General features: G+C 34.2%; 1 protein-coding gene across 2 annotated transcripts in view; it reads right to left on the bottom strand.

The window, feature by feature from the left end:
• The window catches only part of MACROD2 (mono-ADP ribosylhydrolase 2), a 2250628-nt gene that overhangs the window by 1822932 nt on the left and 412352 nt on the right, over window positions 1–15344 (bottom strand). For both annotated transcript variants that reach the window (XM_069075441.1, XM_069075440.1), the window contains exon 4: window positions 9451–9480. In XM_069075441.1, coding sequence (XP_068931542.1) covers window positions 9451–9480 — 30 coding nt within the window. The remainder of the gene's footprint in view (window positions 1–9450; window positions 9481–15344) is intronic.

Genomic DNA, 15344 nt, shown 5'->3' with positions numbered 1-15344 from the left:
TTCTTTCTTTGATCATGGCTTTCAAGTAGTCCAATAATTTTTAAATTATCTCTCCTGGATCTATTTTCCAGGTCAGTGGTTTTTCCCATGAGATATTTCACATTGCCTTCTATTCTTTAATGTGTTTGGATCTGTTTAACAGAATCTTGATTTCTCATAAAGTCACTAGCTTCCATTTGCTCCAATCTAATTCTGAAGAAATGATTTTCCTCAGTGAGCTTTTGAGATTCTTTTTCCATCTGGCAAATTTGGCTTTTTAAGGCATTCTTCTCCTCATTGCCTTTTTGAGCCTCTTTTGCCATTTGAGTTAGTCTATTTTTTAAGATGTTATTTTCCTCAGTCAGGCTGTTGACTCTCATTTCATAATTTTCTCTTCCCAATTTTTCCTCCACTTCTCTTATTTGCTTCTTAAGGTCCTCTATGGCCTGCTCATATTTTTCTTTGAAGCTTTTGGTGCAGGAGTTTTGACCTCACTGTCTTCCTCCTGTTCCATGCTTTGATTCTTTTTGTCACCAAAATAGGAGTGTAAAGTTGGGGTACTCCATTTATTTTGCTTCCTTTGCCTGCTCATGTCGCCACTCAGTCACTTGACCCCTAGGCATTTTGCCACAGTAGGACTCTGCCACCAGACAGTGGAGCTTTCATCCCAAACGCTGGAGTTTTCTCAGTTGCCAAAGGTATTAGTTGAGTGCCCTCTCTGAAGCCTCCACACACTCTGGCATGCTGGTCATACACCCCAGGTTCTCTACCCTAGACCGCAATCCAGATCCAAGCAGGTTGAAGCAAGAACGATTACGTCTCAGACTGGTTGCTTGGTCCCCCTACACTCTACAGGCCAGGAGCTGAAGCTGCCACGTGGGAGTGGCTGCAGGGCCACGGCTCCTCAGTGGCTTCTTGCCCCAGGGGCAAAAGCCAACGTATTCCCAACTACTAGATCCCAAAGTCCACACTGCACTGACCTCTCACTTTGTCCTTTGCATCTATGTTTTGATACTTCTGGAAACTGCCACAGCTGCTGGTGATCTGCAGTCCCTCCATCCTGTGGTTGGTCAGGCCCACCCTGGGGCTTAAACCTCAGGCTCACGCGGAGCCAGTGTCGGCTCCCAGACCACTGTGCTGGCCAATTCCTGCTGCAGCCTGTCCTCAGTGGGAAGTTAGCTTCTCTTTGTCATTTTGTGGGTTCTGTAGCTCCAATGTTTATTCATAGTCCCCTTTTACATGAATTAAGGGAGGTGGGAGCAGGAGCCCCCAGAAGTCCTGTTTCTACTCCGCCATCTTGACTACACCCCCTCAGTTTCCAGAATTCTTAACCCATAAACACCAAAGACAAAGTAAAAGGTCAGTGTGGAACTCTGGTGGAATAGAGGGGGCTGAAGAGCACAGTCCACCCCTGCCCCCAGGGTAAGAAGCGGTGGAGGCACAGTGGCTATGCCCCATGGCTGCCTCAGGAGCTCCTGGCCTGCAGATCATCACAGGAGGACCAAGCAACCATTCAGATGGTAATTGCTTTGGCTTCAACCTTTGGTCTTGGAGGTGGTCCTGGGGTGTGTGGCCAGTGTGCCAGAGCTTGTGGAGGCTGTAGAGAGCATGCCCTTCTAATAGCTCCAGTAGCTGAGTAGCTGTGAAAACTCCAGTGATTTGGGACAAAACTCTCTCCATTCTGGAAGCAGAGTTCCACAATGGTAAAGCGCTCAAAAGTCAAGTAATTGTCTGGCAATATGAGCAAGCAGAGGAAGGACAAACAGACCACTGAATCCTTTTTTGGGGACAAAAAGGATCAAAGGATGGAGTGGGAGGAAGACAGTGAAGTCAGAACTCTGCATCAAAAACATCCAAGAAAAATTAATTATTAAGTAGAAGCAGTGGTTGGATATATTATAGAGGAAATTATCTGGGGTGTACGGGTTTGTTATATTAAGGGAATTTGAAGATCTTCCCTAACCATTAATAGGCACATAGAGCCCTGGCCCAGAGTTAATCAGGCTCTGTGCTACAGGGAGTTGTCAATTAAGTGTTGGAGCACAAGGATTTTCAAGCTCCTTAGCATTCAGCCAATCAGATGCTGAGTCTTTGTTATCTATTCTGGGAGCGGGGTGGGGGGGGGGGCATGGTGTTTTGCTTTGAGAGTTCACTCATGAGATTGATCTTTTGATTTCCTGGTCAAGACTCTAAAAAGTCATATGTTAAGAGATTCCAGACTCAGATATCTGTGCTCCCTTAATCCAGCAATGTACATAAAGTGTATGGCAATATTGTTTTACTCAGATAGTTGGAGCACTGTCTGTTGATCTTTGTGCTAATCTCTCTGCTTGTATTTTCTCTGTTTATATTTTCTCCAATATATTTTCCAAAATTTTCTCCAAGGTGCTGACCTTTCCCCTGAACTAGTAAATGTAATTAAAAATAGTATTGTTAATCTCTTTAAAGCTGTTTTTCCTTTATAAAGCAGATCAAAAGAACATGTGCTAGCAGGCCATCCTGGGTGTGCTAGGTTTCTTGCTAATATAGGGTTAAAAGATATGGTCACTGAATGTGAATTAATTTATCAAGTAGATGTAAGCTTAAAAAAGGAGTTGGGGTGATCGCAAATTGGGGAGATCAAAGGCTAAGAGATGAACATTCCATGTATTTCACTAGTATCCAAGAAATATTAAAGCACTTTGAGAAAAGCTTCCTCTTAATTGAATACCTTATGGAATTTATGGGAGGGGGGGATTTATGATAAAGATCACATAAGATAAGAAGGCATAAAGGATACCTAATCCATACTGCTAAAAGTATCTCAATGTGATCAGATCATAGTCCATCCTAGTACAAAGAAGTTAATGGCTAGAGTTAAACATATTTTTACCCTAGTGTCTTGTATACATGGAGGAAGGAAGAGACTAATAAAAAGGCTTTTGATGAATACATATATCTTAGTGACGACATACTGAAAGTGCTCGTTCAAAAATTTGTAAAAGGTTAACTTTTCCAAATCACCACTTTAAGAAATAATTCATTCACCAAACTTTGATTTGTCCTTAGAAAGATAAATTTGAGTTTTTATTTTTTATAGTCAAGTTCCAGTGTATGACTTGTCAATATTAAACCAAATCATGCCAGTTTTCCTGTGCTTTTAGGTGTGTATGTGATATGCTTGTTTTTTTTATCTTCTGCACTTTTCTTTTGTTTAATGCATGTAAACAAGATGAATATTACCATCAGATAATTATCATCAATCCATCCATATGTCAATACAATATGAGCTGCTAATAATCTTATCTCTACTAGTCACATCTATCATAGAGATGGATTGTACTAAATATTGCTTACCAAAAGTTAAAATGGAATAATTTTATACATAAAACCACAGTTTTTCACATTCATTACCACTCAAAGAATGGAAATACTAACCTAAACAGTGATGTGAAAGATTACAAATTATTTTCCTTTGAAATTCTTCTTATAGGAAAAAAAATATAGAGGCTTATTCAGGTCTACTTCAAAAAGGACAAGTCTTTTTCTTGGCCTATAAAATTTTTTTTTAAAGTCTAGAACATCAAGCTGTCACAATTAATGTACTTTTTCATATTTTGATCTTATTTGAAATTTTATATTCTAGTAAGACTTAAATGAAATTAGGAACAAAAAGTACTTACAAGGACCTGGAAAATGGCACTTAATATAGTCTTGATTACTTCTGTATGTGCAAGAAATCAAAATTATTTTCATCAAGTCATCTAGTCCATCAAAGAATTATTCCTTTGAAGAACATTTATAAGGGCATCCAATCAAGTCAATAAAAAGAAATGGCTGACTAAATCAAGAGAATTAAAGTAATTCAAATACTCATTTGATGATTGCTGTCTCATATTTCACCAATATAATTGTTAGATTGAAAGGATTTGCTTTGAGATTCAAAAGACTAGCAATCAGCTAATACACTGAAACTCTGCAGTCTCTGATTCTCATAGTTTGACTCACTTCACCAATAAGGACTGTGACTCCTCTACACTTTTTTGTCTCCTGTGGTTCTTGTCCATATTTGCACATAAATCATGAGTGTGGGATTTGTCAAAGATAGTAAAGATCTTCTTGTTCTTTGCTGTCAGAACCATCAGTGTACCATTTGAGTTACTCAGTTACTGCATTTAATTTTCTTATCAATTAAAAGTTTTAAAATATACATCCCTCTATCTCTACATGTAAATTTAAATTTACATGTAGAGATATGCATATTTTACACCTCAATATATACACATATACACATACTATGGACACATTTATACCTATATAAAACATACACACATATTTTTCAGGAACAGTGTATGAATTAAATTCTGATTTTTCTGTATTGCACAGTATAAAATGAAAGAATTCACTACTGCCTTAAATAGATGAAATTTATTATTGAACAACAGAAAAACTAAATTGTTAATTTTTTAAATTTGAAGTTATATAAAATAACTAGTTGGCAAAATCCACACCTCTAAGGGAAGATAATAAAGGATGTATCTAGTGTGAAGAAAATATTAGATGAACAAACTCATAATATGTCTTAACACTACTGGAAAAATTATATACTCTGAAAGAGAAGTACAAGTGCTTCTGAACCAACACATTGTTTAGGATTTAAAAATATAAATTTAACAAGTTATATTGTCTATTTTGCTTACATGATTTGATCCAGATTTTTAAAAATTATAATGTTTTAACATAGGTTACATCGTGTGCACATTTTTCCCCTCTAGAAAGTCTACTTTTCTATAATATATAAATGTAAAGATAACATAAAATGTTGAACAGCACTACCTGATGAAGACTATGGTCTTGAAGTTTAATTCTTTAATATAAATTTTATTGATGTCTTTTGTTTTTATGTCATTTATATCTCCCACTATATTCCATCTCCTACCAGAAAGTCATCTCTTATAAAGGAGAATTTAAAAAGATAAAGAAAAATGCAAGTTTGGGCCAAGTTCCATGAAACCAACACACAGAAAAGTATGACATTACAAGTAGTGTTCCACACTATGGTTCCCACTTTTACAAAGAAGCAGGGAGAACACAGAAAATTCTGTTCAAGATAGTTAAGTGAAGGAAATGCTATTCAAATACACAGAAAGAATTATGGAGTCTGAATGTAGATCAAAGTATACTATTTGCTCTCTCTCATTTTTGTTTTGCTTTGTTTTGTTTCTTCTTTCTCATGGTTCATTGCACTGGTTGTAATTCTTCTTTGTAACATGACTAATGTGAAAATATGTTTAATGTGAATGTATATGTAGAGCCTACATTATATTGTATGCCATCTTGGATAGTGGGGAGGATGGGGGGGGAACTCAAATTTTATGGAACTGAATGTTGTAAACTAAAAATAAATAAATATTAAAAAAGAGAGAGAGATAGCAGAGTGAATAGGAACAAAAAAGCCCAGCTCTTAATACAGGTATTCTAGGAAAGCTAAAACAAACAAGTGCCAAACTGAATCATGATCAAAAAAGAAAGGGGGGAACTACATTATATAGATTCCTCTAGCCGAGGTCAGCAAAAACAAACAAAAAAACACAGAAACCCTAAGGAGGGCCCAGACACCGAGCCAGAGAAGTTTGGTTAATCCAGGTTAATTTCCAGGTACCTTTCAATTTGGAAGGTCTCAAAGTGTTCAGAACACCCCAGGGTAGTCACGTATACCCCATTTCAGACCCAATGTTGAGAAGACTAGAAATGTGTGTGCATGTATTTGTATGTATATATACATATAAATATGTATGCATGTGCATGTGTATTTGTGTATTATGGTAGCCATTTCTAGGGCAAGGTGGGAGGAAGAAAAAAAATCTTTTTATTGGACTATATTATGGAAATGCTTGCTTTATTCCATAAATGAAAAAAAAAATTAAAAGAAAGCATTCATCTATGCACTCTATGGGTTATAAAAGTTTGCAACAAGCTGATATGAGCTACTCATGAAAGCCTTGAAGAATCAATGTTCAGAACCTGGAAAATACAGGTTAACAGGTAACAACCAGCATAGCAGAAACCAGCGAGAGGGCTGGCAGCTAAACTCTAGAAAATATAGATTAGGACCAACTAAGAGTCCATCAGTTCATCCAATTTACAAGAACAGTTGGATCCTGGCCCTGGCAAAAAGTCTAATTTCAGAAAGAAAAGCTGGTATATGAATACAAATATTGATAAAGAAATTTTTATGGATCTAATTATTTTTAGGTACTAAGTCTAGGAACAGAATAACTCCATAGTGAATACAGGCAGAACCTCATATAAAGGTATGACATTGTCACACAGTCTATTAGAATCTCTAAAACAAATGAAGGAAGAGATAAAAAATGATGTTATAAATTAAGTGTGATGTCTAAAGATGAGAGTTGGAAGAATAAATAGCTTAGTATAAGAAGTACAAAATCTTACCCAGATTATATTCTTTGAAAATTAAAATGGATGAGAGAGAAATTAGTAACTCCATGAAACAAGAAATGTGAGAACAAAATTAAAACAAATAAAAGAAGATATAAAGTGACTCCTATCAAAAATAACTGAAGTATAAAACATGTCAAGAAAAAAAATAATGTAAGAATTATTAGAATACCTGAAAACCACCACCTGAAATCTACCATAAGTAGATATCATACTTTAAGAAACAGTAAAGAATAGGGCATAATTTAAATTTCACTTCAAGAAATATGTTCTTCAAGAGGCTTTTCTTAGTCATTCCACCTACTAATGCTTTCCCCCACAAGATTACATTTATCTTTGTTTTATGGAGGTTTTGTATATACCTGTAGAGACCCATATAGTCTTTCCCATGAGGATGTGGGCACTGTAGGGGCATGGACTGTTTCATTTTTGTCTTTGGGTTCCTAGCACTTATGTCTAGTACACAGCAAGGACTTAAATGTTTTCTGACTAAATGATTGGTCCTGCTTTAAGTTAGTGCTTAATTGTAAGTGGAAACAAAGGTCTTTTTTAAGACTGGTAGACTGATTATAGAATGAGGTTTATATTTTTCTTCAGTCATTTCTTGTTGTTTTAAACAAAAACTTGTAAAAACTTTACTCTTAAGCTTTTTAGTTTTTTAACTTTCATAGAATTATTGATGTAAGGAACATGATTTTAGTTACTTTAAAAATTTTGTAATGTTTAAATAAACAACTCATTTCATTTTATTATAATAAAAGTAGGGAATGATTTTAAATGAGCAATGTATGTCTGCTGATAGTTTGAAAGCATTTTTTTCTTTATAATTATATATAGTTCTGAAGTCTAAATATTATATCCTTACATGTGTTGAATTTGGAGTTTTTCATCTTAGTATTTGTAAAATATAGTTTTAATAAATTGAGAAGTTCTCTTGAATAATTTCTTAAACATGGTGATCATATTATCTTCTAAATTTATATTTTCAAAAATCCCAATAATTCAGAAGGTTTTTCTCCCCTTGATATTCTTAATCAAATCTGTCATATTCAGATGAATGTGCACTAATTCTCAGTATTCTTTCCACTTACTCCATTCAACTGCACCATATACCATTCTGTTTTTACATTATTCTGGATTTTTGTCATATCTATTGATGTTTTAGAATTGTCTATGCTCATCTCTATTTTACTTAGTTCTGTCATCATCTTCTCAATATTTTAATTGACATTCATTTTTAATCATTCCTGAGATGTTTGGGCATTATATAGTTCTTTTACTCATTCTTTATTTTTTTTTTGCCTAATTTCAGTTCTTCATTTAATTTCTTGAAAGGGTGTATTGTATTTTTATTGTTTCTCTTTTTTATTTTTGTTGTTTCTGATATTACTTCTAAAATTGTTTCAATCTAATCCTTTCTGGAATTATTTTTGGTCATTACTTTTGCTCCTTCTCATGAATTTTAATTTTACTGAGGTAATTTTGTTAAAATTAAAAATTGTATTTCTTTTCAGTGTTTCTTCTGTTATTATAGAGGGAAACCATAAGAAGCCAGGCTTCCTTGTAACCTCATCTTCTTGGAAATTTATGATTCTCTTAAGTAGATAACACATTATCCTTTTATGTAAGTAAAATCACTTTTAAAATAATAATGACAATAATCTGGGAGTTTCCATTTAAATAAATGTGAAATACACATATGAATAAAAAACTTCAGGCATACACCACTACTTAACATGCATTTGAAAAACAATCACAAGAGATTTTTATATATTTTCATTGACATCATTCTTGACACTCTTGATAATTTTATTTTATTACATTTCACAGATATTGACATTGTGAGCCAGACAAGCTCCCAGAGATTAGACATGACCACTGTAGTCTCAGAAGAAAGTAAGAAGAATTGAAAAAAATAGTTATTTAGTAGTAGTGAGCTCCATAAATAGGTAATATAGGCAGGTGTCTCAGCAAGAAGACAAAATGTGGCATTAGGAACGTCTGAAATCAGGTAACAAAAACCAAGGGTTGGTCAGAGTCAGAACTCTAGTAGACCTGGTCAGAGATAGAGGAGAATCTCCATTCTTAAAGAACTAAGGTATTAAACAAGAAACCAAATCAGGAATTGAGATTTAAAATACTAAGACAGAATTACCAGAACTAGAGTACAAAATTGAGTTTTAACAATATGACAAATTTAAATCAAATTAGTCAAAGTCAAACTTAAGGTTCTACAACAAACTGACTTGGTGTTGGACACTTAATTATGGATCTTTATAATTCTCCTTCTTAAAACCTAGATTGATCCACAGACTGAGGTAGAGCTTAGCCTGCAAGTGAAATTTAATTGGCCCTTGTTTTTTAGATGATAAAGATATTGAAGCAGAGAGTCCTGCCATCATATTTGTTATATTCAAAATCCTATACAATCTGTGAACACCAAAATTTTAACCTCCAACCAAAAATAGAGTAAGAATTTCTTCTGTAGCAAGAAACTAGTAGCATGGAAATCTTTTTCTTCCTTATCTCACTCTGACCTTTCCCCTCCCTATTTTCCTCTAGAGAGGCATAGAAAACAAGAAAAATGTCAATACTAATTTATTTTTCATTTTTTCATACTAGGTGACCAGCATGTTAAGCTCCTAGTGCCACAAGGTCAAGAAAAACAAAAGAATAGCGTGTTTCAAAAATTAATACCATCCAAATATATTACTGTTTTTGAATTTATTTTAGAGTGGCACTTACATATATTTAAATGTTTATCTCATTAGATTGTAGCTATTATACCTTATGTCAAAAGATAAGAAAACAAAGTTTAATAGGAAAAATTGGATCCCAAAGATTTAGAAAACAGGTAAAATTATTAAAACTCAAAATCTTCAACTACAAAGTATTTTCTATAATGTTAGAATTTTGTGATTAATGACTACAGCAAAGTTGATTTTGCCAAAACTATCACAGACAGGACTAAATCTTTTGGATTTGGTGTACTGGCAATCTAATCTGAGTTCAAAGATGTCAAACACTTACCTCCTCCTCCTCCAAGAAGGCTGGAATTTGCTGTTAGAAAAGAACAAAAATGACAGTAAATACAACAAATTCAAGCCAGGAAAAAGCAAGAAAATGCTGAAATTTAATCAATTGTATATATTAATACACAATAATTTTATGCATAAATATGTATATAGATATAAACATATATTATCCAAATATATATGTGTAAGTCATATTTAGTCACTTTTCCATTATACTGTTAAGACAAAACATTATTTTTTCACTCTTCCCCAACTAACTACTTTTTTTTAAAAAAAGGTTTATATTCAGAACTCTTTAATGTTTTTTCTAGTTAAGTTGATCTTCAGTATTTTCATTTTTCAGATGATACTACTTAGACAACTCTAATGATTTCTAAAGACAACAAAGCTTAAATGTATAATTTTATCATTTAAAATGATAATATAATCTTTACAATTTCAAATATTGCAAGACACTTCAAAGTAAGAATTCTTGACACTAAAAGTAAAAGATTTATTACATTCTGAAGAAATGTATTCTTAAATATCAAAGACAAAGGATCCCCAAAATTGTACTCTACTGTCTCTTCATATAGAGGAGACTATAGATTCTAGAAGGTCATATCAGAGAGGTGCAAACTTTGGCAGGTGCAAGGCATTTCATACAACCCATCAATAGACTCTATGTGTGTTGTCCAAAGACAAGACCAGCCAAGTTTGGAGACAGTCCTCAACAGACTGGCTGGAAGAAGATGGATTTTTCAGCTATAGAAATAATTAAAGGTCATCTCCTGGGTTGAGGGAGGATTGAAATTATGTCAGTAAATTTTCTCTTTAATGTATTTTATCTTTGCTTTCTTAAACTGTTGAAGAAAAAACAAAAATCTAGGATTGTTTGTGCATAGAACCTACTCTATTGTTTCTCAGGCACTGTATATAAATTAATTTAAACAATTCTATTACCTGTTTTTTCAGGGCTAGGTAGAATGATATAGGATTTAGTGGATGGGAAGAATTCTGCCCTTCATATTTCTGAAACTGATTTTTTTGAAGTCAAGCATAAGAAACTACATTTAAATTTATTAAATTTCATACTGTCTGATTTTCCCAGGGATTTCTAGTAAGAAGAAATAAATGAATGGATCACAGTCAAAGTTCCATCATCAACACCTCACATATATAAGAAATCTATCTAACAATATGATTAAAACTACCAAAAAATGAAATTTTAAAAACTGACAAAATGTAAAGTCTATGGAATTAAAAGGAAGGACTAACAACTTAGCCAGACCCAGTCCAACTCTCCACATATAATGTGACAGATTCTAGCTGGTCCATCTTTCCTACCTGGCTGTGATACCTTTTATCTTGTGCCCTCTAAGCAGTGATCCCTTATGATCCCTCCACCTCTGCATGCTGGGTCCAGTGTAGAGGGAAGAGAACATGGGAGTACAGAGAACTTGTCCAACTTGGTGATGGAAAAAATGGGCATCAGGAAAGGTGGAGGGAGAGAGGGAGTCATACCTACAAAATGGACTAGATTAGAAGGAACTACCCCCCCACAAGGTGAAAAGAGCACATAAACCTCAGTGTGCTATCTCCCTTCATACTTTCCAAACGAAATAGATTTAGTTGAACCCCATAACCCCAACACAAGAACAAAGATCATTAAAGCCTCTTAAGCCCAGGGGTCGAGATGGAAGAAAACCAGTAACAACTAACCACCACCACTTCTTCTCCACTGCCTCTTCCATGGGTTTTCAGACTCTTGGGTCTCATCCTACCTATCTGGCCACTCCTTGGCCTCCTTTGCTGGAGCTTCAACCATAAAACAGTCACTGACTGTGGGTGTACCCCAAATCTCTGTCCTGATCTCTCTTTTCTCTTTATAATACTACTTGGTTATGACTCCCAGAACTATAACCAACTCTATTCCCTATCTTCAATTTCAGTCACATTATCAATTGTCTATTGTACATTTCAAACTGATGTCCTATAGTTATCTCAAATCCAACACGTCCAAAATAAAGCTCATCATCTTTCCTCCCAAAATTATCCCTCTCATAAATTTCTTAATTTCTATCATCCTTAAAATCACTGAGAATCAATACTACACTGTAATCACTGATTCCTCACACTCCCTCACGACACACAGCCTAACTGGATCATAACTACTTCTACACTACCTTTTCAACCTTTCTGCCCCTCAGCCACCAATATAATTCAGGCACTCTATTTTATTTCCCCTTACTTGGACAAATGCAATAACCTTCTATTTGGTCTCCCTATCTGAAGTATTTCCCCACTCTGAGCCACCCTTGATACAGCTGCCAAAGTAATTTTCCTAAAATATAGCTCTGAATATGATGCTTCCTTACTCCAATGTAGAAGCAGCTAGGTGGCATCTAGCTTAGAGTTAGGAAGAACTCAGTTCAAATGTGACTTCAGTCACTTATTAGAAGTGTGACCCATGTGAAAATCACTGTCTGCTTCAGTTTATTCAACTTGAAAATGGAAATATCCCACAGGGTTGTGGTGAGGATCAAATGAAATAATATGAGTAAAATGCTTAGCATAGTGACTGGCACATAGTAGGTCTTTAATAAATACTAATTTCCTTCCCCTTCCAATGGCTCCCTATTTTCTCTATCATCCTCCATCTGGAATTTAAAGTCTTTTGTAATCTGACCTCAAGCTAGCTCTCCAGCTTTATTACATATTATTTTTCTTTACTCATTCTACAATCCATCCAAACTGGCCTTCTTAGAGTCCCTTTATGCCAGAAATGTACTTCCTCCTCACCTCCATCTCTCAAAATCCCTAGTTTCATTTAAAGCTGAACTCAAGCATCACATGAAAACTTTTTCTGATGTCCCCAAAGTGTCTGTGTCTCCCCTGCAAATTACTCTATAGCCATTTTATATATAACTATATCTGTACTCATTATCTCCCTGGGAAAAAAATTGAAGCACTTTAAGAAATGAGACTTTCTTGTTCTATCTTTGTATACCCAGTACCTTGATCAGGGCTTACAGGGCAGGTATTAAACACTTAACAAATTGATTTAACATAATGTTCTTTCTACCATGCTATTATTTTACTATATTCCACTATATTATTTCCTCTACAATTGTTATCCAGCAGATGCTTACACCAGTTAGTCATAAGGAAAAAAAAAAAGGAAAGACCACCATTTGAAAATGTATAAGAAACAAAAATGATACATCCCCACAAGGGGTCTGGTAAGATAGAGGATAAAAGATAGTCAATTACATAGAACAATTATGGAGAAGATCTGCTCTCTCAGCTGGACTTCTTTGCCAATAGAGAATAATTATAAACATAAAATTGATAAGTACCAGTATCTAGGAGGCAATCCAATAATAATTTTTCCCTGAATTCTTTACTTAGAGGACCTACTCAAGAGGAGACAATTCTTCTTGATACTGCAGATCATTTTACATTGAGTGGATAATTAAGGAAAGCTGTGTAATGCCTTACCCTCCTACTCCAATGAATCTGTGATCACATCTAAACAGGTATTCCTTTCAAAGAAGAAATCACCTTTCACAAAGGTCAAATTTACCTAATTTAATGCATCAAATTACATCCCAATCAATCTCCCTTCCCTAAAATACCTTGCCCTGGCTATAATTCTTTTTTTTTTTATATTATCTCCCACATTATAATGTAAGTTCTTTGAAGGAAGAAATCACCGTAGTTTTTATATTTGTGTCCCCAGTGCTTGGTACATAGTAATTGCTTGATAAATACTCATTCATTCATTTATGATAGCACCATTGGTAATGGAAAAGAAAAAATAAAGACTCTCCTATTTCTTGTTCAAGGCCTTCTTCCTTCTAAGGTGTCTAAAGGTTGCACTTGTCTGTCACTTATTATAATAGTAACCTAAACCTTGGTGTTTCTCATTAATGATCCTACTCCATTAAAGCCAATTCTGCATATGCAGAACTTAACATAAATATCTGTAAAGTGCTCCACAAACTTTGAAGTGCTATAAATGATAGCTATTATTATCATGATAATCATTATAATTATCAATGGCATACCTGATGTGAAAAAAAATTTTTAATGTGTTAATATTTCAGGGGACAAATAATGTGCCTCACTAATAGCACTAGAAGTATGACATGGACCTGACCCATGGAGTCAGTCATTTTCCAATATACTCTTTTTACCAATAAAAATTCATTTTCAGGGTTTTTTTTAAAAGATATGCTACATATGACTTTATTTGATGGTACATGATAAAATAATTATTATTATGCTTTAACTAGTAACTGAGTAACTAAATCTTTTTCGAGGTAACTATATCTGACAGGCTAGTGAGAAGCAAGATAGACAAGTCACCTTCCCAAAGATAGGATTTCTATTTTATTTTCTAGAGATGTGGTAGAGAGGATGAAGTGTATTTACCTGAATTGGGCAGAAAACTCAGTACAGATTTCCTTAAAGATTCATCCAAACCTTAGGATCCTTTGATTCTAATAATGTATCACCATAGCCAGATGGTCTACTGAGTAGTAGCAATTCAAGAAACAATAACACTCTCAATTATACTCGTTATCAGACACTTTTACCTGTCACTATATTCTGTTTGGTGTGTTTTCAAATAAATAAAGGTTGACTAAAACAAAGCAACTACAAACTTTATGAACAAGATTGATAGCAGGGTTTCTAAAATACCTAAAATAATTTCTCAATCTCCTCTTTGAGAATTTTTACTAATTATATTTTCATTCATTTTGCACTGAAATACAATTCTCTTTCAATTACCAGCAAGAGAAAAAATATCAAATTAGAGAGATTATTTCAAGGACTGAGTCAATGAAAAAATCAAAATTAGTCACTGTAAATTAATGAATCAATGTGTCACATACCCCTTTCTCCTCAAATAATAAACCAACTCTATAAAATGAACAATGTTACTTCTTATAAAATGAACAAAACATTAAAGGGAGACTAAAAAGTATTGCTGCTAAAAGGAGCTTTGTCAATAGAAAGAACATAGGAAACATTAACCCAAAATGAACTATAAATTTAGAAATACCTCCAGTCCAGAATGTACCCCCTCCTCACTTCTGACTTGAAGAACCCATGCCTCTTTTCACTTCTCAACCCTGGAAGCTCATCCTACATAAGGCTCTTACCAATTCCCTTCTCCTAAAAGTGTTTGGTGCTCTTCCATTCCCTATGTAATTTTAAAAGTTTTGCTTTATGTATATTCTTTATAAACTTATCTATGTGCATGCTAAGTTCCCTGAGAACAGATAATGTTTCATTTTTGTCTCTGTATCCTTAGTACACAGCAGCCTTGGTCATAGTAGAGGTTAATAACTATATGGTAAATTAAATTGAATCAAAAATTTTCTTCCTGTTTTTCTATACCTTCCAATTTGTAACAAAAATCAAGACCCTGTGAGAATTGAAATTTTTATTCTTGAAAAATGAATACTAAGGAACATGCAAAGTTTGTGAATAGTTCAAACATCATCATCTTTACCTTAGGAGGCTGATCTAACTGGAAAATAATCAGGAACAGTGCTAATGTTATCACTATATTGTTTTTTTCCTTCGAACATCTATGTGTGAGTCATTAAACAGACTGCTTCTGACACATCATCTAAATGATCCTCTCGTTTTTCTCTCTCCCCCCCCCCCATGGAATTTGTGTGCTCTGATGCATAAGGTCATGGTAAAATTTTAGAGCAGATTTTCCAATAAATAAATTAATAAATAGCCCCAGTGCTACCTAGATATTTACTGTATGTAATTGTCCTATTACTAGAAGTTTCCTGAAAAGGAACATATGACTAATACAATAGAGAATTGCTGATTCACAAAGCTCTAGGAATCATAAGCTTTTCTGAAAAATAAGGTCCATGATGA

Source organism: Petaurus breviceps, unplaced genomic scaffold, assembly GCF_028583685.1.
Source record: "Petaurus breviceps papuanus isolate PSGF00001 unplaced genomic scaffold, PetGlider_PUasm1.0 90919, whole genome shotgun sequence".
NCBI lineage: Eukaryota > Metazoa > Chordata > Mammalia > Diprotodontia > Petauridae > Petaurus > Petaurus breviceps.
This window is presented reverse-complemented; position numbering and strand designations above follow the sequence as displayed.